The sequence below is a fragment of the Schistocerca americana genome, chromosome 3, assembly GCF_021461395.2.
Source record: "Schistocerca americana isolate TAMUIC-IGC-003095 chromosome 3, iqSchAmer2.1, whole genome shotgun sequence".
In the NCBI taxonomy this organism is placed as follows: domain Eukaryota; kingdom Metazoa; phylum Arthropoda; class Insecta; order Orthoptera; family Acrididae; genus Schistocerca; species Schistocerca americana.
This window is the reverse complement of record NC_060121.1, coordinates 292,633,008-292,659,774: the sequence shown is the minus strand read 5'-3', so window position 1 is coordinate 292,659,774 and position 26,767 is coordinate 292,633,008. Positions and strand designations below refer to the sequence as shown.

The following is a 26,767-nucleotide window of genomic DNA, read 5'->3' as shown; positions in this document are numbered from 1 at the left end:
TCTTCCAGTGATCTTACCTGGCAGACTACAAAACTGACATATGATAATGAAGAACTAGCGAAATGAGTGCTTTGCAAATTAAACTCTGGCATCAGTGAATTATTATCTCTCTAAACTCTGCCCACAGGCCCTGGCACACCACCAGGGTACCAACCACCGTGTCATCTCTACCAATTGCACCGCTGGATGTGATATGGAGGGACATGGAATCACCATACTGCTCTCCAGGCCATTGTCAGTTTTTGTGAGCCATAGCTACTACTGCTCAGTCAAGTAGTTCTTCAATTGGCTTCACAAGGCTTTGTGTTTTCCATTCCAGTCCTTCCACCAAGGAAAAATCTCTGGCAGCACTGAGAACAAACCCATGTCCACTCACCTAAGGCGGTAGACATCGATGAATTACACTTCATTATAAATCTCCCATTGAATCTTACTCTGTCATCTGTTGTTCTTACAACTAATATTATGCAGTCACTTCATTTTAGATCTCTCTACACAAACGCTCTTAGATATTTAACAGTATTTATTGTTTGCACTGGTTTGTAATCAGTCTTATGATTCAACAATAATGGATCTATAAGCCTATTTATAAGCAACACACAAACATTTGCATGTGTCAAGAACAAAGAAGCAGTTCTTTTTACAAGTGTCAGTCCACTATAGATTAGCATCATCTGTGAACAGCCTCATAGGGCTTCCAATAAAGTTCTGTCTATCAACACACCTTGAAGGGTCATTTCAAGCTTAGATGGTGTGCACATTGTCAGGATGGGAAGTTCCCCATTCAAATGGCTGGCATACTACACAGTGACATCAGTCAAACACTCAAATGTTATCATGAAATACAACATAATGAAGACCTGCCACATAGTGGTCACAAAAGTTTGAAAAAACCAGCTATCTGTGAATTATGGCACACACGTAACCCTAGGAGAACGCAACAGAACTCAACACTGCTGTTTTGGAGGCATGTGAAAGGGCTGTGTGAACCCAAACAGTGGGCAACCATCTCCATTTGGATAACCATCTCCATTTGATCAATTTAGCCTCTAGACAATTATTATGAAAAATGGTACAAATACACTAGTATAGTGGTGACTGATGAAGATATATAAAGGAACATCTGGAATGGAACTTGGATCTACAGTATTGCATTCTATTCACCAAATGTACAGTTATGAGAAACCAACTTTCCTAGGGGAGTAGACCTTAAAAGACTCAAAGTCTTCCAGGATGGAGGTTGGGCATGCAGCTAATAACTTCATACTGTGAAAGCACCATATTATGGAACCATATAATAGATGAGATGTACAGAACATAACTTTGGCAAAGGAAAAGGACAAAATATTTGGGAATTGCAACTTGGGGCATACAAACAATGCTGAAACCTGGAAAAATGACAAAAATAGCTTATGAGGTCATGAAATTTAAATGAAATATTGACATCAAAAGAAGTAAGATGGCAAGGGCAAGAATAGATAAACAGACCTCGATAATCTGTGTTGTACAGTGTACCAGAAAGAAGGACACGTCAATTTGGAGCAGGATTTATAATAACACAAGAGATTAGGAGAAGTCTTTTGGTATTTAAACTTATAAATGACAGACTCACCAAACAGATAACAAGAAGGAAATTCAAGAATATGACAATAACAGCATATGCAACAACAGGGGAAACAGAAGAAGGAATAAAAGAATAATTTTATGAAGACTTTGAAAGTACAGGTAGTAAACTCTAAAACTATGGCCCACTGATAGTTTCGGGAGTGTTTAATGCACCTGTTGGGGCAAATGAATGTAGAAAAGTATAGGGACATAAACTTTACATGAAGAAAGTAATGAGAATTGAGCTATGTTATGTCAGTTTGCTGTCAGAAATAATTTACTCATCAAGAGTCCCAGTTTTCCACACAGAACAATACATCTTGAAACATGGAAATCAAGTGTAAGTGGACTGGTTAACCAATCAGACAATGTGTTAATAAAAGCATGATGTGCCATGTTAGTTACAGATCAGAGAGCTGCAGATGTCCAAACTGTGATTCAGATTACTATGGTGCACGTCCATAGTGAGACCGAAACACATAAAAGTAGAATGGGGAAAAAGCTACTTGGAATATAGAAAAATGATCCAAAATTGTAAAAACTTACCGCATAAAAATTAAAGATGTCTTCACAACTAGAAAGGTGGTGGAACAGGTCCCACAAAGTGGTAAAAGAGGCAGCAGAAGAAACAACTGGCATAAGAATAAACAAAAGAAATGAGTGAAGACTAGCAGTGAAGCATAAAAATGTAGCAAGACTGCTGAAAATGCTACACACACAGACAGACAGACAGACAGACAGAGAGAGAGAGAGAGAGAGAGAGAGAGAGAGAGAGAGAATGAGAAATGTGGAGGGATATAAAGATTTGACATCTAATTCTCTTAGAATATGTAAGAAAAAGAAACAGTTGAAAGCAAAATTTCAAGAGATAGAAGAACTAAAGGAATAGAATGAAACAAGAAAATTCAATCAAGCAATAGGAAAGACGAGGAAAAATTTTCATCCAACACATAATACAAGAAAAAATGGAAATGGTAAGATAAGTAAAGACGAAAATGATATTGCAGAAATGGACAGAATATTTTGAAGATATGCTCAACACCACTTCAAACCAGGCACCGAGATACTTGCAAAAACAAGAGGAGAATATACATGGATTGGATAAAAATATGGAAACACCATCCGAAGTGCATGCTTGAACATGTATGCATACACAAGCCAAGCCTGCAGGTTGCACTGTTGCGTTTGACAGCCAACGGTGCTCTGTGTAGTTGTGAGTGTATTATGTTGGAGCCAATTGTCTTCAAACATGGGCAAATTGTTGGTGCTCGTATGGTGGGGACTCCCATACTCAAGGTAGCCAAAGTGTTTGGTGTTTCAAGAGGTACCATAGTGAAGATTTATACAACATACAGGGAAAGTGGAAAAATATCATCCACCAAGTTGCAACATGGTTAGAAGTATGTGTTGAGTGATAGATGCACAGCCTTTGAAGAGGATTGTGATAAAAAATAAGGGAACGACAGCTGCAGAAGTCACTGCAGAGCTAAAGTCACATTTTCGAACACTGTCAATACTGAAAAACATGACGAAAGCTCCATAAGCAGGCAATTAGAGGGTGAGGTGAAGGTTCAAAACTACTTATCAGTGATACATATGTGCATAACATGAAAACCTGGTGCTAAAGCCATTAAACATGGAGATGGAGTAACAGAAGAAAATCATTAGGTCACATGAGTCACACTGTTTCCAACTTCTAGCCGGATTTACATGCCAAGAGTGAAACATGGAGGGGGTTCAGTGATGATTTAGGCAGCAATGTCATCATATTTCGTGGGCCCCATTGGTAACCTGCAAGGTCACATTACTGCCAAGGATTATGTGACCATTTTGGCTGATCAGGTTCACCCCATTGTACAATGTATGCTCCCCAGTGGTGACACTGCATTCCAAGATGACAGTGCCACTGTTCACAAACCCCACTTCATCCAGAATTGGTTTCGTGAGCATGAGGATAAATTGTTGCATCTCCTCTGGACACCGCAGTCACTAGCTCTCAATATTATTGAGCCTTTGTGGTCTATTTTGCAGAGAAGGGTTGTGATCATTAACCAGCTCCATTACCATTACATGAACTTGCTACTATTTACAGGAATAATAGGATAAGATTTATTTGAAAACCATACAGGACTTGCATTTATTCATTCTGAGACAAGAGGAAGTTATTTTGAATGCCAACAGTTACACCATAATAGGCATGGTAATGTGTTGTGTTTTTGGTGTTTCCATATATTTATCCACCTTCTGGGGAGCAAGAGAAGAGGGAAGTAAAGATGCGAAAAGACTAACAACGCAGGAGGTGGATTTGGTTATATATAAACTGCAAAATAACTTTGTGCCTGGTGAAGATAGGGTGGTGTCTGAACTTATAAAATTTGGCGGTCAACCTCTAACATGTCAAGTACATGCACTAATAAATTGCATAAGGGAAAATGAAACCATGTCTGTGCACTGGAAAACTGGAATTATATGCTCTATGTAGTAGAAAACAGAAAAGTCAGCTTGTGAAAATTATGGAGGCATAACTTTATAGAATGCAGTCTACAAGTTATTTTCCATGGTGCTGAATGAAATGTTAAAAAAAAAGTTTGCTGAAAATCTCCTCAGAGAATGCCAATGAGGTTAATGGGCAAATGGAGGTCCTCCTGACCAACTATTTTTTATTGGGCAAGTAATGGAGAAATTTCATTAATATAACATGGATCACCACTTTCTGTTAGTTCATTTTAAATGAGCTTTTGACAGTATTAAATGCCAACATTGTACAAATCACAAAAAGAATTGGGCATGTCTGACAAGCTAAGAAAGTTATCTGAGCTAACAATGAAGGATGAAAGACACAAAGGTAATGTACCTACAGGGAGAGTATTGCAATTGTGCCAAGAGGTGTAAACAACCTTAAAGAAATGTATGAACTAATGAATGCAGAAGAAGCAAAAATTGGATTACTGTAAATGAAAAAAGACCAAATACATGGTAATGTCCACTTCTAAGGCTAACAGGACATCCCGCATAACCTGAAGGGCTCTAGTAAATTTTTTAATGCTGTCAGTTGCTTCCGTTATCTAGGTGTCCACTGGACCAGTAATAATAATACAAGACAACATATGAGAGAAAGGATACAAGCACAAAACAGAGCCTATTATGTAAACTTACATGCATTTAAAGATTCTCTTATTACAAGAATAACCAAATTAAGAGTATACCATTCCCTTGTGTAACCAGTTGCTACATATGGATCAGAAATGTGGATGATGGCAGGAGCATATATGAACAATCTAAAGATAACTGAAAAAGCAAATTCTGCAAAAAAGAATTGACCAGTGAGAGAGGCAAAGGGCTGGAGAGTAAGGTGCAACCTTGAAATACAAGAACTTACATAAGTGCAAGGTATAACACAATGCCCAAATGAATACTTAAAGGTAGACTGTATTCCAGTAGACTGTATTCCACCAGAAGGAAGGACCAACCAAGAGCTAGATGTTCGGATAATGTGTAGGCTGACCTTATCAAGATGGAGATCCAAGGATGGAAGAGAAAAGCAGAAAACAGAGATGCATCAAGGAAGATTGTTGAGGAGGCCAAGACCTATCAAGGGCTGTAGTGCCGAAGGAGAAGAATAATTTTATATAGTCACTGCATTACAGATCTCTAAGGATGAATACTCTAGATATTTTACAGCTTTTATTGTTTCTAGTCGTTGGTGACCGGCCTTATGATTGAACAATAATGGTTCTGTAAGCACATGTATGTGCAATACAAGAACATTTGTTCATGTTCCAGATGAAGAGCCAGTTCACAACCAAGTGTCTGTTCACTTCAGGTCTTCCTACATTGTGCAACAATGTTCTGGCACTGTGACTTCAGTATTACAAGACCATTATCTGTGAACAGCTTCAAGGGGCTTCCAACAAGGTTCTGTCACTCGACAAACAATGAAGAGTCATTTCAAGCTTAGACTGAGTGCACACTGTCACTTTATGGCAAGATGGGTTCTTAGCATGGGAACTTGCCCTCCTAACTAGCTGGTATACAATACAGTGACATCATTCAAATATTCAAACACTATCATGAAATACAACACAGTGAAGATCTGCCATGTAGCAGTAACCCTAGTCGAAAAACACCAGCTACCCACGAATTATGGAGCACAAGAAACATTACGAGAATACAACAGAACTCAATGCTGGCATTTTGGAAACATTTGAGAGGACACTGTCGAGCCAGACAGTATGCAACTTTTTCCATTTGATCAATTTAGCCTCTAAACATTTATTATGAAATACAGTATAAATACCCCATAACAGTGGTAAAAAATTTGTACAAAGGAACACAAGGAATGGAATTTAAATCTGCAGCACTGTAGTCTATTCACCAACAAGTATGTGCTATGTCTGACACCAGGTGATTGTTGCAGGGGCAGCAGTGTACCCATGTATATAATGGGCATGGAGTACCACAGCTTCACCAAGGATGAGGGTCAGTTGTGTTCTATGCCAGTACCATTTGTTGTTGTTTGATGTTTCTTATCAATATCAAGGGACTTTGGGCTGGGTAACATCGAGAAAGTGCCCTCTAATATATTGTTCAGCCCTACCGTCAAATTTTGGTGATGGGTTTGTCTTTCAAGATGAGAATGCACAACCACATTCTGTCCAACTTGTAAACACCTTCAGGAGTCATGCATCAACTGAATCAGTTGAGTACTCTTGTGTCCTGTTGAAGCTTGAAAAGGGTTGCCATGGCAACCCTTTTCACACCCTGAAAATGACCTCAGGACAGTGTGCCAAGGAGGATGATAACCATGAACCTCACTGAAATGTCTCTGTATTTCAACAATGACAGCCACATGGAAACACAAGAACTTTTCATCATTTGTACTGGATGTCATCCAGCAGCAAATTTTGATGACTTATTCTGTCATTTCCTGCACTCCTTGAACCCAGACTCTCATATGGTTGCAGATATGAAAGTTCTACAAAACATTGTTTTTAGTAGTTTGTATAAATACTATGGACAGTAACTGTCCTGTGACACTCCCTTGGTGGACATCTGAAATTACTTTCACATCAGATGAATTCTATCCATTAGGAACAAGCTGAACTGTAATTGCAAGGAAATTCAATCATAAAGCTGGTCCAAAAGTTTGTAAGCTCATATTTTTACACTAGGCAAAAGTGTGGAACTGCACTGAATGCCTTCCAGAGGTCAGAAATACAACATCAATCATGGCACCACTATCTACTGCCTATTGGATGTAAATAGAAATCTGATTTCATAAAACTGTTGATTGCTGAATACAGTCCTATTGATTCCTACAGACAGCCTCCAAGCCGTCAAAATAAATTTTTTTTTTTTTGAAAAAAGTTTTGTAATTCTAAATTACACAAATATCAGCAGTATAACCATCAAATTGTGTGGTACATTAAAGTAAAGAAACAGATGTGCTTGCATTGTTACTTTCCTGTTAACTTACTCATGCAGTAGGATTAGTACTAAATGAACTGTGAGTTAGTTAACACAATCTCCAGTGATCAATCTACAAGTCACATATTGGGATGGTGTGTGTGTGTTTGCATGTGTGCATGCATGAGTCTTTTTGCTCATAAAGGACATTTGGCACTTTAAGGAAGGAAGATTTGGGTCTAATGTCCCGTTGACATTGAGGTCATTAGAGATGACACAAAAGTTCGAACTGATTCAAGGATGAAGAAGGAAATTGGCTGGGACCTGTCAAAGGAGCTGTCCCGGCATTTGCCTGGGACAATTTGGGAAAATTACGTTGCAATAACCTGGCTCCCAAGACTGTGCTAGCGTATGATGTTTTATTGAATATCTGTTTATGAACCTGACCAGCTGATGAGTCCAACAAACTCTCTATTGTTTTGATGATAAATTCTGAAATACAGTCAAGTTCCACATTCCATCAGTGAGAGAGATGGGTTTACTCTTTGGTCTGCAGTTGCTCAGTGGATAGAAAAATCTAAATCAAAAAGCAGAGACAGAGGACACGCTGTTATTGTATGTGATTGAGAATAGCCCTGTACAAAACTTGAACATTATTGTAACTCATTGTTGTCTGCCACTAAAGGCAGTTTTATTTTACTTTGCCATTGTGACAAATGTGTTAAAAGTACTGAAGAGAAAAGACCGTAATTTTCTTCAAGGATATAATATAGTGTTGAAAACATATTTAAACAAGTTTCATTTTATAAATGGTGCATTTCCAAGAACGAACACACATGCAAGGCTTCTGTAGGACCTTCAGACATTTGACTCAAGCAGTTTGCTGACAAATCTCCATCAGAGGCTTAGGATACACTGGGAAGTGTTTTTGCTGACATCTGAAGTAATCTGCTGTCTGGCTACACATTGTTGAACTAAATGATAACTGAACTGCATTGGATCAGTTTGCAAAGCTTCTGTACAAAGTCCTAAATATTATCAGCAATTTACAAGTGACCAGTAGAGATCTGCAGCTGCTCCTACATGAGATCGTTGAGCACCATTAATTACTGTATTACAATTCTCAGCAGGAACTATTAAATTTTCAAAAACATACATGAAGGAGTCCAATTAAGAGCATTCAAGACAGCGAAGAGAATCTATAATTTCTCTGTACAGATAATATTGAATGATTTTAACTCAACTGAACTTTAATGAGAACCTTCCCTGCAGCAAAATAATTTAATTTCAAGGAGGCTGCATATTGGTTAACTTCATAATTAGTTACTTCAGTTGATTTTTTTTCCAGATGTAGGAGTAGTAAACAATGCTTATCTAATACCCCGGCAACATTTGAATGAAAATTAAAGGAAATATTATAATGGAAAACCTAATCAGGATGGCCGCACACAAGTTTGAGCTGCCATCCTCCTGAGTGCCAGTCCAATGTGCTAACCACTGCACCCCCTCCCTCACAATCTCAATGAATAAACCAATAACAACATGCTGACTAAAAATCACTATTAACACAATCCTGTACAGCTGAATTAAATATTCTAGAAACAAACAAAAATCTCCCTCATAGTTAATTAGTTACAATATGTTCAGCAGTTCATCAACTCTTTCTATCTATTTATTTATTTATTTTCTCAGGTTCTGTGGGCCACGTAAACCAAAGTTGTTCAGTCCTGTAACAAATTACTTAATAAAAGTGCTGATAAAATAATTTAAATATTTAATCAAATACATAAAAACAAAAGATTTGCAGGAGTAAAGAATCTAATCTATTTAGATTTAAAAATAAATGTACTAAAATTGTGTGCAATGTGTCCATGAATTCCACTGATAAATCTGGAGGGATTATTAAAGAATCAAATTTTGATATAAGAAATTTGCAGTGCCACATAATGTTTTTTATTGGAAACATTCATACTGATTTATCTGTTTCACGATGATCCTGGTTTATTTATAGATAACAACATGAAGAGATACCTAAACATATCCAGAACAGTGCTGCACTCAGCAGAGGTTTTGTAGTATGCATTTTTTCACCATGGATGTGTTATGCAGCTCTTTGCAATAGAAGTGCTCTCTCTGGTGTAGTGCGGCAAGAATTTTTCTGCCAGCAGTGAATCTTTTTCATTGTTGTTCTCCTAGCTTCCAATGAGGGTGGGTATAAGCGCACAATGTGTGACTGTGAAATTTTGATTCTTGCTCATAAAAAACACCACAGAAATAGCTGAAAGCAACTTACAATGATAAGTCACTCATGTGTACATGTGGTTTACTCATTTCAAAAATGGCGATGCGCTTAGTGATGACAAACCTTGCTCTGTGTCCATGAATTGCCCAAACAAATGAAAATGTAGAGAAAATTCATGAACTTCTACTTGAAGAATGACAGCGAAACATTGAGCACATAGCAGTGTTAACATGATAGTCTTGGAGCTCAGTTCAGTGGATCAAGGAATCAGAAGGATTGCTGTGAAATTATTTGTGATTACAGTTACAATTGACCACCAAAACGAGCATCAAATGGAAACACGCTATGCTTTGAGAGCACAGTTTCAAACTTAATTTTTTTTTTCTGAAGACAAGTCATGGTGCTTGGTTATAACTTTAAACACATACAACAATCAAGCCAATGGAAGATGACACTACTGTCTTTGAAAAAAAAATTGCTTCTTGATTTTAGGTGAGAGGGATAGTGCAATATCTTTTCATTCCTGTGCATGAAAAGGGACTTGAAAAGACAGTGATTTGATGACACACAACAGAAGCAAGGGGGGGGGGGGGGGGGGGGGGGGGGGGGGAGGGGGCGGGGAGTGGAGGACAAGTTGGCTGCTATCATATGAAAAATGCCTACAACATTGAATTCACTGAATGGACAAATGAATTATTTTTAATAAAATGCAGTTTGAAGCTAATAAGATTGCTTTGAAAGGAGAAAATCCTATGATTTTAGAATGCCCCCTCACACACAACCATAACAGATTAAAAATTAGTAAACATAAATGCCACTTACAGATTAGACCTTAGGCCTGTTTTGGCTAGCTGATTGATACCTACAAGTCAGTACAAAGAGGGATCTTTGATTGAGGGACAAGTGATGAGCATGTCACCAAATCCTCCAGCTGTTATTGCCAGTCGATGAATCCAAGCAGCTCCTCCTCTGGCCTCGCAAGGCTGATTGGACGCTGTTTCAAACGTCCCTACTTCAGAAAAGAATCTGTGGCGGTACTGCGTGACCCATTCCAAACTTCCTAGCTTAGAAATGTCTGAGAACTGGGAATCAAATCCAGGTCCTTCTGCACCATAGTCAGTGACACTAACTGTCCAGTTACAGACGCAGTCCTTAAAAATATGTTAATTATTGTTTCTTTAAATACACTGACCACTACAATCTCGACACTTGTGAGGTCTACCAGTAAGGAATGTGACTCAGTGGGAGGTGGGTTGTTACATGAAGAAGGGTCTACAGCAGTTCTCTGTAAGCTTTAAGACCAGCACACACTGTGACCTATTACCACGAATCACGTAAGTCTGCAAAATAAGTTGAAAAAATATCGTCCACAAGATCTCATACAAAAGTTTTTTACTCTACCTAAATCATATACTTTCATCTTTCACCCACTTCAGAAGTAAGATGAAACAAATAGTCTCAGTTCTACTGTTGTTGCAGCCTAAAAAAATCCTAAGGAAACTCAGAATCAGCTGTTCAATACCTGATACCTATTGTCCAAAAATTTCACTGAAATATTAAAAATGATAACCGCTTCCAATTTAGACGTCTCTCTCTTATCTCCTTTTCTGCTCCCAAACTTCTAATAACCCCTGATATGACCACTATCTACGCCAGTGATAGTCAACCTAGTATCACAGTGGGCAGTAGGCAGCAGTGCTTACAAAATTATTTTCATTAGGTTTTCATAAAATTTTTACATGATTATTTGGTAAGTAATTATTATTATACATTTTAACTGGCTGTACCTCAGGTTTATAAATTTTATAAAGTTACTTCTCTTCTTTTGTAGAACAGGTTGACGGTTAGAAAATGTTATTACTAACAGTGAAACAAAAGTGGGTGGTAGGTAAAAAAAGGTTAACTATACCTGATCTGCACCACTACTCCCCAATATCCATGACTTAAAGGCTACTGAATAATTCCACCCACAAACAAACCTAAGACCCCTTCGTCCATATTTCTCTCCGTGCGAGTTCCTTCTGCTGAGAACTGGGTTACAAGAATTTTTTTCTGCCAATCTATTATCAAATAAAACCAAATTCTTCAGTTGTATTCTGCTACTTTCCCATATATCTTGTCTACCTCCTCTTGATATTGTCCAATAATTCTTCTTCTCTCCTCCAAGGAATTTTTTTTTTTAATTGTTGTCTGCTTTGTCTGTCACACTGCAGTTAGGCAGAAAACTTTGATTGGTCTATTTTGTGGACAATTAACGATCACCAAAAAATGCTAATTTCTTGTCTGGCTCTCAACTGCAGGAATTGGTGGAATAAGCAAATCTGCTAACCACACAACATTTGTGTGAATTCTCCTCCCTCCCATATATTGTGCGATAAGTCTGTTAAAGGAGATCTGCCAAAGCATGACAAAAAACACGCTAAAAATATTTCACAACAATGCCTTCACAAACCTGTGTTCAGTTTTTTCTTTCACTGACTTGTTTCTCTATGCAATCAGCATTAATCAGTCACTATACTTTCTTCATATGATTAACTTCTGGTCACTATGCTCTCACCTTCTTCCTAATAAAAATATGTGGTATTCTACTCATGCTTACATTTATTACCATGCAGTCATGTAACTCTCTCTGCTACTATTTTTGCTACTGTGTAAGAAAATTCCTGTTCTGTACAAGTGAGCACATTTGATAATTAACTTGCACTCATTTTACTGTTTCAGGTTGTAGTAGTACACTATCACAGATGGCTGTGAAGCTGTGTTACACCTAGGCTTCGCACACAGCTGTAAACATTATTAGCTGAGTGCACACTTTATATTACACACTAAGATGCATCACAAAGGAATCATCCAAATGGGACTGAAATTGGTACATCTGATGTACATGCACAGACAAACAAATCACTACAGTTTCAGAAAAACTGGGGATTACAGTTTCAGAAAAATTGGATGATTTATTCAAGAGAAACAGCTTCACAAATTGAGCAAGTCAGTAACACGTTGGTCCACATCTGGTCCTTATGCAAGCAGTTTTCGACTTGGCAATGATTGATAGAGTTGTTGGATATCCTCTTGTGGGATATTGTTTCTAATTCTGTCGAACTGGCACATTAGATTGACAAAATCCCAAGATGACTGGAGGGCTCCGCCCATAATGCTCCAGAAGTTCTCAATGGGGAGAGATCTGGCAACCTTGCTGGCCAAGGTATGTTCTGGCAAGCGTGAAGACATGCAGTAGAAATTCTCATCATCTGCAGGCAGACATTACCTTACTGAAACCTAAGCCCAAGATGGTTTGCCATGAAAGGCAACAAAATAGGGCATAGAATATCATTGACACACCACTGTGCTGTAAGAGTACTGCAGATGGTAACCAGAGGGGTCCTGCTATGGAAAGAAATGGCACCCCAGACCATCACTCCAGGCTGTCAGGCCAAATGGTGGGTGACAATCACTTGGTATCCCACCACGGTCTGGGGTAACTCCAGACATGTCTTCGGCCTGGAATCTCATTGACTGGAGTAGAATTGTCTCTGGAATTTCATTGACTGGAGTAGAATTGTCTTGAGTGATGAGTCCCGCTTCAAACTGAGCCCCAATGACCAGCGAAGATGTGCCTGGAGATGCCCCAGACAGCAGTAGGATACCAACATGACTGTTGCTGACTGTGCTAGTCAACTCTACCATAGCTCGCAAGGTCACTGGATCTCTCCCAAAATAAGAACATTTTGAGCATTATGGGCAGGGTCCTCCACCATCTTGGAATTTTAAAGATCCAACACACAGTATCACTCAGGACAGCCAACAACTCTATCAATCAATGCCAGTCCGAATAACTGCTTGCATATGGGCCAGAAGTGGACAAAACATGTTACTAGCTTGCTCAATTTGTAAACCTCGTTTTCTTGAATAAACCATCCAATTTTTCTGAAATTGTAATCATTTGTTTGTCTGTACAAGTACATCACATCTACCCATTTCTGTCCTATTGGTATAATTCCTTCATGGTGCAACCCCCCCCCCCCCCCCCCTCCCCAACTTTTCTTTCTTAGCATGTATTTATCTTTTCCACAAGAAACTAATATAGTAATTTAATGTGTAATATAAATAGAATCCAGAGTGACTGATTGAAATATGGTAAAAATAAATCTAAAGTTTTGTGACCTTCTCTCTTTAACTTTGGGTATCAAAAATTATAGAAAATAGAGTTATACTGGTCAGTTCTGCAACATACAGATATAAATCAATTACAATGGTGTAGGGATAGCAGATTATAAACTTTCTGTGTCTTAAAATATCTTGAACAACAACAGTGAACTCAATCCCATCCTTGACTAAGACGGGATCTTCTAACAATGCAATACTGTAATGTACTTACTCATTTCCTTTCTGGCATCCTGCAATAGTGTTGTTGTATTGATAATATTACTAGTATGTGAAGCATTGAAGACCGACTGAACAATACACTCAATAACAAGCATCTTTGCCTTAGTGCACGTCACAGTTACAATTTCTGAAACCAAAACCACAAGGCTTAATCATGAAGGTACACAGTGAAAAGTGAAAAACAATATTCTCCAAAAAATGAATAATACACATGAAGCATGCTAAAAATTAGTCTTGTTTAGACATGCAGTATGTATGTAAGAAATGAAAAACATTTGGCCAGTCCTTTCGTAAATGAACAGTTTGTAATTTTAAGAGCTACCAGCGTAAGAAATGGATTGGAGAAGAAACATTATAATTCAAAGCTCAAAGAATAAGGTACTGTAAACTGCACAAGGCTGGACTATGTAATTTGAACTATATCTGAGAGCCATCCTGATCCATTGTCACATGTAATCCACAAAATCTGAGGAACTGGTTTCAACTAAATGGCATTCTGGATGTGCCCAACGTATGTAAGTAACCTCATAATCATGGAGTGTTCTTCAAATAAATTTTGACACATTTGGGGAACTATGATGTAGTACACTGTCTTGGTGAATGTACAGGTTGTGTGCAGGCTCCTGTAAGTGAGAAAACAATTACACACCATCATCCAGTACATTCTTGTATCACTAACCAGTGAAAGGTGATGAGCTTATGTTATCATGGGGCTCATTCTGCCCCATATGAACATCCCCCATACTATATTATTTCCAGCACTTGCCCCAACTGAAAGCTGTAGGTGGTGGCACACGTGCCAGATGTGGGTTCCAACTTACTTGTATCCTGCCAGCAGCAGATACAAAAATGTCCACATGATTCATCAAACCAGAAAACCTTTTTCCGTGCTTATCTACATGTCCCACGACATACTGTGAGACATGGTGCAGGGGCATTTACACTGCATAACAAGAAGTTCTGTTCTGGTTTTGAATGGTATGGCTGCTCACCAATAGATCTTTAGCGCCAAACAGGGAAGTCATTTGTTGTAACATGGCTCACCTGAGCTGTTGCAATCCATGCTAGTCAACAGTGACCCAATTATCAACATTTTGCTGGCCACAGCAATTGACGTATTGTGGCAGCATTCCACAAGATGCTCCTGGTACATCCATAAAGTGGCGATATGTGAAAAGCCCGGAGCCTGCACAGTATACTATGTATTAGGCATCCATGATCTCGCCACAAACAAATGAACTGATATCATGCATTTAGTCATTCCTGAGATTGATTATTATTCAAAAGAGCAGTACACGATCTGATGTTATCCCATTCACTTGACAGGTGGAACTGTTGCATTTACCAAGGCACTAGAACAACTATCTCTCCAGCTATCTCTTATTCACCTCCTCATGAGTGAATGCCTCCCCCTATGAACCATGGACCTTGCCGTTGGTGGGGAGGCTTGTGCGCCTCAGCGATACAGATAGCCGTACCATAGGTGCAACCACAACGGAGGGGTATCTGTTGAGAGGCCAGACAAACGCGTGGTTCATGAAGAGGGACAGCAGCCTTTTCAGTAGTTGCAGGGGCAACAGTCTGGGTGATTGACTGATCTGGCCTTGTAACACTAACCATAAAGGCCTTGCTGTGCTGGTACTGCGAACGGTTGAAAGCAAGGGGAAACTAGAGCCGTAATTTTTCCCGAGGGCATGCAGCTTTACTGTATGGTTAATGATGATGGCGTCCTCTTGGGTAAAATATTCCGGAGGTAAAATAGTCGGATCTCCGGGCGGGGACAACTCAAGAGGATATCGTTATCAGGAGAAAGAAAACTGGCATTCTACGGATCGGAGTGTGGAATGTCAGATCCCTTAATCGGACAGGTAGGTTAGAAAATTTAAAAAGGGAAATGGATAGGTTAAAGTTAGATATAGTGGGAATTAATGAAGATCGGTGGCAGGAGGAACAAGATTTTTGGTCAGGCGAATACAGGGTTATAAATACAAAGTCAAATAGGGGTAATGCAGGAGTAGATTTAATAATGAATAAAAAAATAGGAATGCGGGTAAGCTACTACAAACAGCATAGTGAACGCATTATTGTGGCCAAGATAGACACGAAGCCCACGCCTACTACAGTAGTACAAGTTTATATGCCAACTAGCTCTGCAGAAGACGAAGAAATTGAAGAAATGTATGATGTAATAAAAGAAATTATTCAGATAGTGAAGGGAGACGAAAATTTAATAGTCATGGATGACTGGAATTCGGTAGTAGGAAAAGGGAGAGAAGGAAACGTTGTAGGTGAATATGGATTGGGGGTAAGAAATAAAAGAGGAAGCCGCCTGGTGGAATTTTGCACAGTGCACAACTTAATCATAGCTAACACTTGGTTCAAGAATCATAAAAGAAGGTTGTATACATGGAAGAAGCCTGGAGATACTGACAGGTTTCAGATAGATTATATAATGGTAAGACAGAGATTTAGGAACCAGGTTTTAAATTGTAAGACATTTCCAGGGGCAGATGTGGACTCTGACCACAATCTGTTGGTTATGAACTGTAGATTAAAACTGAAGAAACTGCAAAAAGGTGGGAATTTAAGGAGATGGGACCTGGATAAACTGACTAAACCAGAGGTTGTACAGAGTTTCAGGGAGAGCATAAGGGAACAAACGGCAGGAATGGGGGAAAGAAATACAGTAGAAGAAGAATGGGTAGCTTTGAGGGATGAAGTAGTGAAGGCAGCAGAGAATCAAGTAGGTAAAAAGACAAGGGCTAGTAGAAATCCTTGGGTAACAGAAGAAATATTGAATTAAATTGATGAAAGGAGAAAATATAAAAATGTAGTAAATGGAGCAGGCAAAAAGGAATACAAACGTCTCAAAAATGAGATCGACAGGAAGTGCAAAATGGCTAAGCGGGAATGGCTAGAGGATAAATGTAAGGATGCAGAGGCTTATCTCACTAGGGGTAAGATAGATACTGCCTACAGGAAAATTAAAGAGACCTTTGGAGAAAAGAGAACCACTTGTATGAATATCAAGAGCTCAGATGGAAACCCAGTTCTAAGCAAAGAAGGGAAAGCAGAAAGGTGGAAGGAGTATATAGAGGGTCTATACAAGGGTGATGTAGTTGAGGACAATATTATGGAAATGGAAGAGGATGTAGATGAAGATGAAATGGGAGATATGATACTACGTGAAGAGTTCGACACAGCACTGAAAGACCTGAGTCGAAACAAGGCCCCGGGAGTAGACAACATTCCATTCGAACTACTGACGGCCTTGGGAGAGCCAGTCCTGAAAAAACTCTACCATCTGGTGAGCAAGATGCATGAGACAGGCGAAATACCCTCAGACTTCAAGAAGAATATAATAATCCCAATCCCAAAGAAAGCAGGTGTTGACAGATGTGAAAATTACCAAACTATCAGTTTAATAAGTCACGGCTGCAAAATACTAAAGTGAATTCTTTACAGACGAATGGAAAAACTAGTAGAAGCCGACCTTGGGGAAGATCCGTTTAGATTCCGTAGAAATATTAGAACACATGAGGCAATACTGACCCTATGGCTTATCTTAGAAGCTAGATTACGGAAAGGCAAACCTACATTTCTAGCATTTGTAGACTTAGAGAAAGCTTTTGACAATGTTGACTGGAATACTCTCTTTCAAATTCTGAAGGTGGCAGGGGTAAAATATAGGGAGCGAAAGGCTATTTACAATTTGTATAGAAGCCAAATGGCAGTTATAAGAGTTAAGGGGCATGAAAGGGAAGCAGTGGTTGGGAAGTGAGTGAGACAGGGTTGTAGCCTCTCCCCGATGTTATTCAATCTGTATATTGAGCAAGCAGTGAAGGAAACAAAAGAAAAATTCGGTGTAGGTATTAAAATCCATGGAGAAGAAATAAAAACTTTGAGTTTCGCCGATGAAATTGTAATTCTGTCAGAGACAGCAAAGGACTTAGAAGAGCAGTTGAACGGAATGGATGGTATCTTGAAGGGAGGATATAAGATGAACATCAACAAAAGCAAAACGAGGATAATGGAATGTAGTTGAATTAAGTCGGGTGATGTTGAGGGTATTAGATTAGGAAATGAGACACTTAAAGTAGTAAAGGAGTTCTGCTATTTGGGGAGCAAAATAACTGATGATGGTCGAAGTAGAGAGGATATAAAATGTAGACTGGCAATGGGAAGGAAAGCGTTTCTGAAGAAGAGAAATTTGTTAACATGTGTTAGGAAGTCGTTTCTGAAAGTATTTGTATGGAGTGTAGCCATGTTGTTGTTGTTGTGGTCTTCAGTCCTGAGACTGGTTTGATGCAGCTCTCCATGCTACTCTATCCTGTGGAAGCTTCTTCATCTCCCAGTACCTACTGCAACCTACATCCTTCTGAATCTGCTTAGTATATTCATCTCTTGGTCTCCCTCTACGATTTTTACCCTCCACACTGCCCTCCAATACTAAACTGGTGATCCCTTGATGCCTCAGAACATGTCCTATCAACTGATCCCTTTTTCTAGTCAAGTTGTGCCACAAACTTCTCTTCTCTCCAATCCTATTCAATACTTCCTCATTAGTTACGTGATCTACCCATCTAATCTTCAGCATTCTTCTGTAGCACCACATTTCGAAAGCTTCTATTCTCTTCTTGTCCAAACTATTTATCGTCCATGTTTCACTTCCATAGATGGCTACACTCCATACAAATACTTTCAGAAACGAATTCCTGACACTTAAACCTATACTCGATGTTAACAAATTTCTCTTCTTCAGAAATGCTTTCCTTGCCGTTGCCAGTCTACATTTTATATCCTCTCTACTTCGACCATCATCAGTTATTTTGCTCCCCAAATAGCAGAACTCCTTTACTACTTTAAGTGTCTCATTTCCTAATCTAATTCCCTCAGCATCACCCGACTTAATTTGACTACATTCCATTATCCTTGTTTTGCTTTTGTTGATGTTCATCTTATATCCTCCTTTCAAGACACTATGTATGGAAGTGAAACATGGACGATAAATAGTTTAGACAAGAAGAGAATAGAAGCTTTCGAAATGTGGTGCTACAGAAAATGCTGAAGATTAGATGGGCAGATCACATAACTAATGAGGAGGTGGTGAATAGGATTGGGGAGAAGAGAAGTTTGTGGCACAACTTGACTAGAAGAAGGGATCGGTTGGTAGGACATGTTCTGAGGCATCAAGGGATCACCAATTTAGTATTGGAGGGCAGCGTGGAGGGTAAATATCGTAGAGGGAGACCAAGAGATGAATACACCAAGCAGATTCAGAAGGATGTAGGTTGCAGTAGGTACTGGGAGATGAAGAAGCTTGCACACAGGATAGAGTAGCACGGAGAGCTGCATCAAACCAGTCTCAGGACTGAAGACCACAACAACAACAACATGAGTGAATGTTGCTGTATAACTTGACACAAGTTTATAGATTTTGTGAAGCAAACCAAGGAATGACAAATGTTTCTTTGGCACAGTATACACTGAAATTAACATCAAGGAAAAACTAAAATTGTGGTCAGTACCCAAATTTGAAACCAGATCCATGACCTTTGCACAGAAAGTACAACTGATATCGCAGTTCCCCAGAAACGCAGAAATATGAGTGTGAATCTAGGTCCAGCACAACAGTTTAACATATCGCAAATGTACATTTTTTGTTTCATTAATTATCTCTGTGGAAGTTACTTTATTAATATAATACAGTTTTACAGAAAACTGTGACCTACCTGTGCAAATTTGGCAGTTAGATGAATACTACACTTAAATTATTGAATCAATACCGCTAAATAATATTTATAACACACACACACACACACACACACACACACACACACACACACGCACACACACACACACACATTTTTACTGAAAGAATATCATGGCTACTACTTGCCTGTTTCTACAGTTTGCTCTATATGAGGTATAGCTGGGTCAACCCAGTACTGTGGAAGGACAATGCTCCGCTGACTGAATGATAAATTGCTTGGTAGCAGAACTGTAGTTCGCTTACAACTGGCATCCAAAATCAAAGAGCTGGCAATGCCCACAAACTGGAAGGGAGCAGAACTGTCAATTTATTTTTTTACATGTCACATTCTCAATGAAAAAAAAAAAAAGATTAGATTATTGCTACCAACAAACACAATCTATTTATTTATTCTGCACAGACAAATATAAGATTTGTTTTGGACTGTGAACAAATGTTACAATTCATGTCATAACTTTCTGGGATGGTTATAAAAGCTCAATATGTCACTATTATTTATAAATAATATGGTGCAAAACAAAGTAACCTATACCTCTAAGAGTAATTCTTTAATGCTATTAAATCACTCCAGCCATATGCCAGGATGGTTCCTCTGAAAGGGCATGGCCAATTTCCTTCTCCATCCTTAAATAACAATTGATGTCTGTGCTCCACCGTTAATGAACTCAATGTCTAAGGGACATTTAACCCAAATATATCTTCCTTCCTATAAAATCTCTTACTAATAAGATATACCTTCAAGATACATTTTTGAAATCAAAGCAGCTTCCCTTTGGAAGTTTGTTAAAGATTCTGATCCCCACTTCCCATGTGATAGGAGCTGTTGTCTGCACTTACTGTGTTATGCCTTGACATTGAGAGAGAGAGAGAGAGAGAGAGAGAGAGAGAGAGAGAGAGAGAGAGAGAATCAGTCTTTCCTTATCCCGTCCAGTAAAACTTCCCTGGGCAGGGCTTCTCGGTGACTTTTCCAAAGTACACCCCTTCTCATAAATCTCTCTAGTTTGTTAGTCTTCGCCCCTCTTCCTTCCCCTTCAACACTTCTGCTAGGGGAAGAAGCCATTGGCTCCGACTCCGAGAGCTTGCATAAGTAAAACCTTTTTTTTACATGTGTGTTTTCCTCACTGAGAAAGAAAACAACAGTTCTGAAAACAAGGGTTCTGTTGTCACTTTTACTTTTATTTGTGTCTTAGCAGCAGTACCAAGCACTGATTTCTTCAGTAGAGGTAACTTGCTGGAGTAAAACACTGTACCATCCAAGTTCACAGTCTCAATGTGGGCCCCAAGAAATCAATAACTGTTTAATATTTTTACATTTCTCCATAAGATTTTATACTCTACATCAAGTTGTCCTGGCACAGTACACATCTTAACTACATGAGTGCTAAATCAATGGACCGAAGTCCATGGACAGCAGAGTCAGAATAAAGAAATAGCACAGCTACCATACACATTCACACCACAAATTTGACATTCACATAAATCTTCTTAATGAAAAAAATATAATATGCAGTGAATCTGGTCTTGGTTTTTGAAACATTTGACAAAAGTGTGCTTGCAGACAGACTTAATTCTAAACTAATCTGAACATAGGATACAGTAGTTATCTTTAGACAGATAGGGAAGCAAGTTGTCAACCATACTAAAATATAAAACTGAAGTAACTGTACAGAAATAAAGATATTCCAAACAGGCAAATTCTGAACACACAGCTACAAGTAGTCAACAGTATCTATCCTAACACAGTGAATGCTACATTAGAGCAAACTGGTATAGTACATAATTAACAACTTACAATCTAAAACATACCATATGAAACAGAAGTCTGAAATCGAGAAAAGAGGGAGCTGGAAAGCATGTAAAAAGCCCACAGATAATCTACAGGGATGTACTTACCAACACAGACATAAGAATAGCAACAATGAATGTAGTGCCACAAAAAAATTTACCGGACTCTGTGCAATCTTCCACCCAAGGAAAACAGGTGAGGCTCATTGTCAAATAATAGTGGTAATTAATACACTGCTATAATTTATGTAAATAATATTTATTAATCTCGTATGGTTTTTCAAGTTACTGATGCAATAGTATTTTCTCTGTTTTGTGTAGTGTGTGCAGATGATATGACAATGTGGCAGCACCATATATCTTCACACATGAGGCTAAGCCAGTCTTATTCTGCACCTCTGCCATCCTCTCTCTCTCTCTCTCTCTCTCTCTCTCTCTCTCTCTCTCTCTCTCTCTCTCTGTGTGTGTGTGTGTGTGTGTGTGTGTGTGTGTAAAACTACAATGCACAAATATTCAGTCAAATCTTGGTAAGAGTTCAAAGTGGCACAAATATTAGCAACTTATTTGAAATGTTCAATAATGTGCAATTGTGCAATTACTAAAATGAAAAGAATATAGCATCCTAGGACTAAAATAGCAATAAGTTGGAGTTGGAATTGGCAAACTCATACAAATACCTGATTGTTTATACTTTGTAGGGATATGAAATGGAACAACCACATGGTTCAGTCATAGGTAAAGCAAGTGGCAGCCTTTACTTTATCGGTAGAATGCAAGGGGAATGCAAATAGTCTACAATGGAGGTGGGTTACAAATAACCCATGCTTCACATCCTAGAATATTTCTCAAGTGTGTGGGATCTATACCAAATCGGACTAACAGGGGATACTGAGATAAAGGTAGCACACATGGTCACAGGTTTGTTTGACACATGGGAGAGCCCAACAGCGATGCTGAGGAAACTGACCTGACTGACACTTGATGATACATACAAACTATTTCGAGAAAGCCTACCTGCAAAGTCTCAAGAATCAGCTTTATATTACAATCCCCTATATATTGCTCCCATAGTAATCATGAGGACAAGAGTAGATTAGTTGCAGCATGCACAGAGGCATTTAAATAGTCATTTTCCCATGCTCCATACATTTATTTATTTAACCGTATGGCTAGGGCCCCGTCGTGCAGGGCCCCCTGTCAGGCAGACCACTCGCCAGGTGCTGGTCTTTCAATTTGATGCCACTTCGGTGACCTGCAGTCAACGAAGATGAGAGGGTGGTGATGAGGACAGCACAACAGCCAGTCCCTGGGTGGAGAAAATTCCCCGACCCAGCCGGAAATCGAACCCGGGCCCAGAGGATTGACAATCTGTCACGCTGACCATTCAGCTACCAGGGTGGACCTCCATACATGAATGGAAATGGAAAAAGCTCTAATAACTGGTACAATGGACGTACCCTCTGCCATGCACAACTCAGTGGCTTGCTGAGAATGGATTTAGATGTAGATGTTGCAGACACTATTTCAGTATAAAAAGGAAAAGGCACCACACACTGCGTCACATCATTTCAACAATAGATACATACACTGACTACATGCAAATCTTCTTACAAAGCCAATAAACATATCTTTGAACAAGGAGAATAGGCAACAAGAGTGGAACATTATAAAGGTAATTTTAGTAGTCAATGCTTCCCACCTCAGTGATAGATACAGTGTAGTAGAAAATGGGAATAAAGACAGCAAACACTGAACACTGGAAGGAAGAGAGAGAAAAAAATTAAAATAGCCGGAGAAAGAAAAAGAACCTACACTTGTTGCCAGAGGAAGGTTTATGCTATTGTTACCAATGCAGACCAACAACTGCTTGAACATCTTCCGACTGAAAAGAAGATCAATAAAAAATGAGGGAGTACCCAAAAAGTAAAACTAAAATCAGTGGCTGCAGGAGTGTGCATTTGGGTGTCTGTGGCTGTTTGTATGAATGTGTCTACTTACTTCGGTAAAAGAGCAAGAGCCAAAAGGTTAGGGTGATTACTGTTTTCTGATACATGTATCTATGTGTCACACATCAGTCCACTACAAATGAGTGGTTGCCTTCTCCTTATTTTATACTTTATGAATATTGCCCAGCTTTCAGGATGTATTTTCTCACTCTGCAGTGAAGTGTGCATTGATATGAAATACGAAAGCAGCACAATATTTTTCTGAAGATAAAATTGGCATTTAAGGAATATTGGCTTCTGTCTCTGGTTCTTCGGCCGACGTTCATCTAATGATTTTTCTGACGTTTCGTCAGCACGAGTGGCTGGCATTGTCAAAGCTTCACCCTCCATTGCCGGTGGTGAACTGGAGCCGAGCTCGCGCCCGCAGACTATATGTACCTGGCGCGCCAACGTCCGAGAGCTTCTCCGCGGTCATTTCCGGTGCGGTTCTCCTCTTGCTACCTGCGACGGTCGTTTGCTGCAGTACGGGAAGCCAGGATCCGTTTACCTTAAGGCTTTCCTCTTTCTTGTTGAAACTGTTAACGTGCAAAATCACGCAAACAGTTTCAACAAGAAAGAGGAAAGCCTTAAGGTAAACGGATCCTGGCTTCCCGTACTGCAGCGAACGACCGTCGCAGGTAGCAAGAGGAGAACCGCACCGGAAATGACCGCAGAGAAGCCCTCGGACGTTGGTGCGCCAGGTACATATAGTCTGTGGCCGCGAGCTCGGCTCCAGTTCACCACCGGCAATGGAGGGTGAAGCTTTGACAATGCCAGCCACTCGTGCTGGCGAAACGTCAGAAAAATCATTAGATGAACGTCGGCCAAAGAACCCGAGACAGAAGCCAATAGGCAGATTGTCAACAAGTGGCCACGAAAGCCTTAACAATTTTGTATTTAAGGAATAGTTTGTATGTATTCTACAGCAGTATCTCCAACTTCTAACTAGTCCTAGGCTTATAAAAGCACTTCTTTATAATTCTTCAATGGTAGCTAAACCTTTTATCACTTTGACATATAAAGAACCATGGACTCCTGGGTATCTAACAATGGAAAATCCAGGATGGATTCCTGGGTATGTTGAATACACTACTTCATCTCACTGAAACATCAAACATCTGGGTACAGAGCAACTGCAACAATTTGTTTGTTTGTTTGTGTATGTGTATGTATGTAGCACTATGTCAGTAAAATCTTTTGATACTTTACAACCTTAGATCAAGAATTTGCATTTTACAATCTCAGATTTTTTGTTTGTTGAGCACCCTACATTTTTATCTCTACATCAGAAATTTTGTTCACATGTCATATAGGACCATTTGTTCTACATAAGTAGCATTATCTAACACCCACAATTTACTGGCTCTTACAAGTGTCATACAAAATTTCAGTTATGGATATAAGACAAAGAACAATCATTCTACCCCTTATTTTTGGCTGCTTTATATGGAGCTCCTTAGAGTAAAGAGATATATCTTGGAGCTATTATTTTATATAGCAGCTTTGTTGAACAAAATGTATTTTATAGGTTGCATCTGTAAAATCATACCTTCACATTAAACATTGAATGGCACATATCAAACATGTGCTGAGGCGGAGATGGTAATTGGCATGTTGTCTTCACTAGCCGCTTAGGATACATAGGTCGCACCATCTTTGCATCCAGGCACTGACATTCCAAAGTTACTTGAGGTAAGGAATTTGGTGCAAGCTGACACAATGGTTGTATTCGTGCTGATCTCTAAAACATACAAAGAATCACCAGTCATCGTGAGCTCCAGAGGTCATTTTACTACTACTACTACTACTACTACTACTACTGCTACTACTATTATTATTATTATTATTAAAAACGACTAAAACTGCACGGACACACATTTATTATGTCACAACCTGTTTTCCTCATCATGTAACATTGCCAACTGTTTTCATAATGTTCCCCACAAAGTTGAGCCTATATAATGACTTAGCAACTCTAATTATGAGATGCAACATTAAATGCAAACTCTGGAACATCATCTTATATATGCTAGTGTACACAGTACGCCAAGTTGCCTGCACTCACTACTCGCCATGCTTCTGACAGACAGCTGATGGAGTGCTTATATGACACTGTGTTCCAGAAATTGCTTTCGACATTGTATAAGATAACTATACTTCTTAAGTCACTATACTGGCACAATTCTATGAGGATTTGTTGCGAAGGCTAACTGTTTTCATAATGTTCCCCACAAAGTTGGGCCTATATAATGACTTAGCAACTCTAATTATGAGATGCAACATTAAATGCAAACTCTGGAACATGATCTTATATATGCTAGTGTACACAGTACGCCAAGTTGCCTGCACTCACTACTCGCCATGCTTCTGACAGACAGCTGATGGAGTGCTTATATGACACTGTGTTCCAGAAATTGCTTTCGACATTGTATAAGATAACTATACTTCTTAAGTCACTATACTGGCACAACTCTATGAGGATTTGTTGTGAAGGCTATTGCAAGTATTCCCAGGTGATGTTCATTCAAAGGAAACCAGACGAGACATAATATGTGGGTATACAGATGTGGTAGTTTTGTATTAATATTAATCTTAACAATCTTTGAGCTGCTTTAATTACAAATAACATTATAATTGTTCCATTGCAATGTGTGTCAACCATGTGATACAATAAATATAAAGAATCTTTAAACTGCTTTAATTACAAATAACATTAGTATTGTTCCATTGTAATGTGTGTCAACTATGTCACACAATAAATTCAAATAACAAATTTTTAAAGTTACACGGCAACTCAATTACACAAAATATTTACTGTAAGTGAAAGAAATCTTTGGTGGTTTTTTTGTGACATGTATGCAAAATGAGAGTCTTTGTGTCTCTTCTTGCTCTGTATCACAGGAACATTTACATACATCTTCCATCCTTAGGGAGATCAATATGCAGATAGAGGTAAAGAATATTCATCAAACTATAACTGCAACTACAAAAGCTTCAACCAACTTGAAGTTTCTGCTTCTTTGTAATAAAATCCAAATTTTAGAAATATTTGTCTCTCAACATTAGAACAAAAATAATAAGATCATAATGGCAGAAATATTAATTCATATCCTCATGATGTCGCCACTGTCCAGTTTCAGCTTAGTATAAAGCAGTTTCTCACCAAATGAAAGCACACAATGTGTCACTCTATTTCACTTCACATTTTTCACGCAAATTCACTCTCAGGCTAAGCAATTGCGAGAATGACATGGCTTTGACTCACTCTACACAGAACCAAACAATTAAGTAGCAAAACTGACAACAATGTAGAAATGCTGCAGGTCTTTGGACCAACAGGTACATGCAGACAGCAGCAGAAAAATAAATCAATGTGAGAAATTTTAATTCAGAATGTTACTAAAATACACAAAGTATTGTCTAGTGATAGTATGGCAAGCATGGGAGGAGAAAACTGCACAACAAGAACAAATGAAATGGTATGTGAGAGAATACAAATGTCAGAGACAAAAAGTGCAGTGGAAAAGAGGAAAGAAGTTGAAAGGACATTGGTTTGGAGACAGAGGAACAGAAAGAAGCAGAAAA

At 38.9% G+C, this 26,767-nt stretch overlaps 1 protein-coding gene across 1 annotated transcript in view; it reads right to left on the bottom strand.

Moving 5' to 3' along the window:
- Positions 1–26,767, bottom strand: part of LOC124606029 (vacuolar protein sorting-associated protein 13B) — a 219,251-nt gene that overhangs the window by 57,790 nt on the left and 134,694 nt on the right. The window contains exons 14-16 of the mRNA XM_047137992.1: positions 24,732–24,923; positions 19,539–19,695; positions 13,632–13,766 (exon numbers count right to left, since the gene is read on the bottom strand). Of these exons, the coding sequence (XP_046993948.1) occupies positions 13,632–13,766; positions 19,539–19,695; positions 24,732–24,923 (484 nt within the window). The remainder of the gene's footprint in view (positions 1–13,631; positions 13,767–19,538; positions 19,696–24,731; positions 24,924–26,767) is intronic.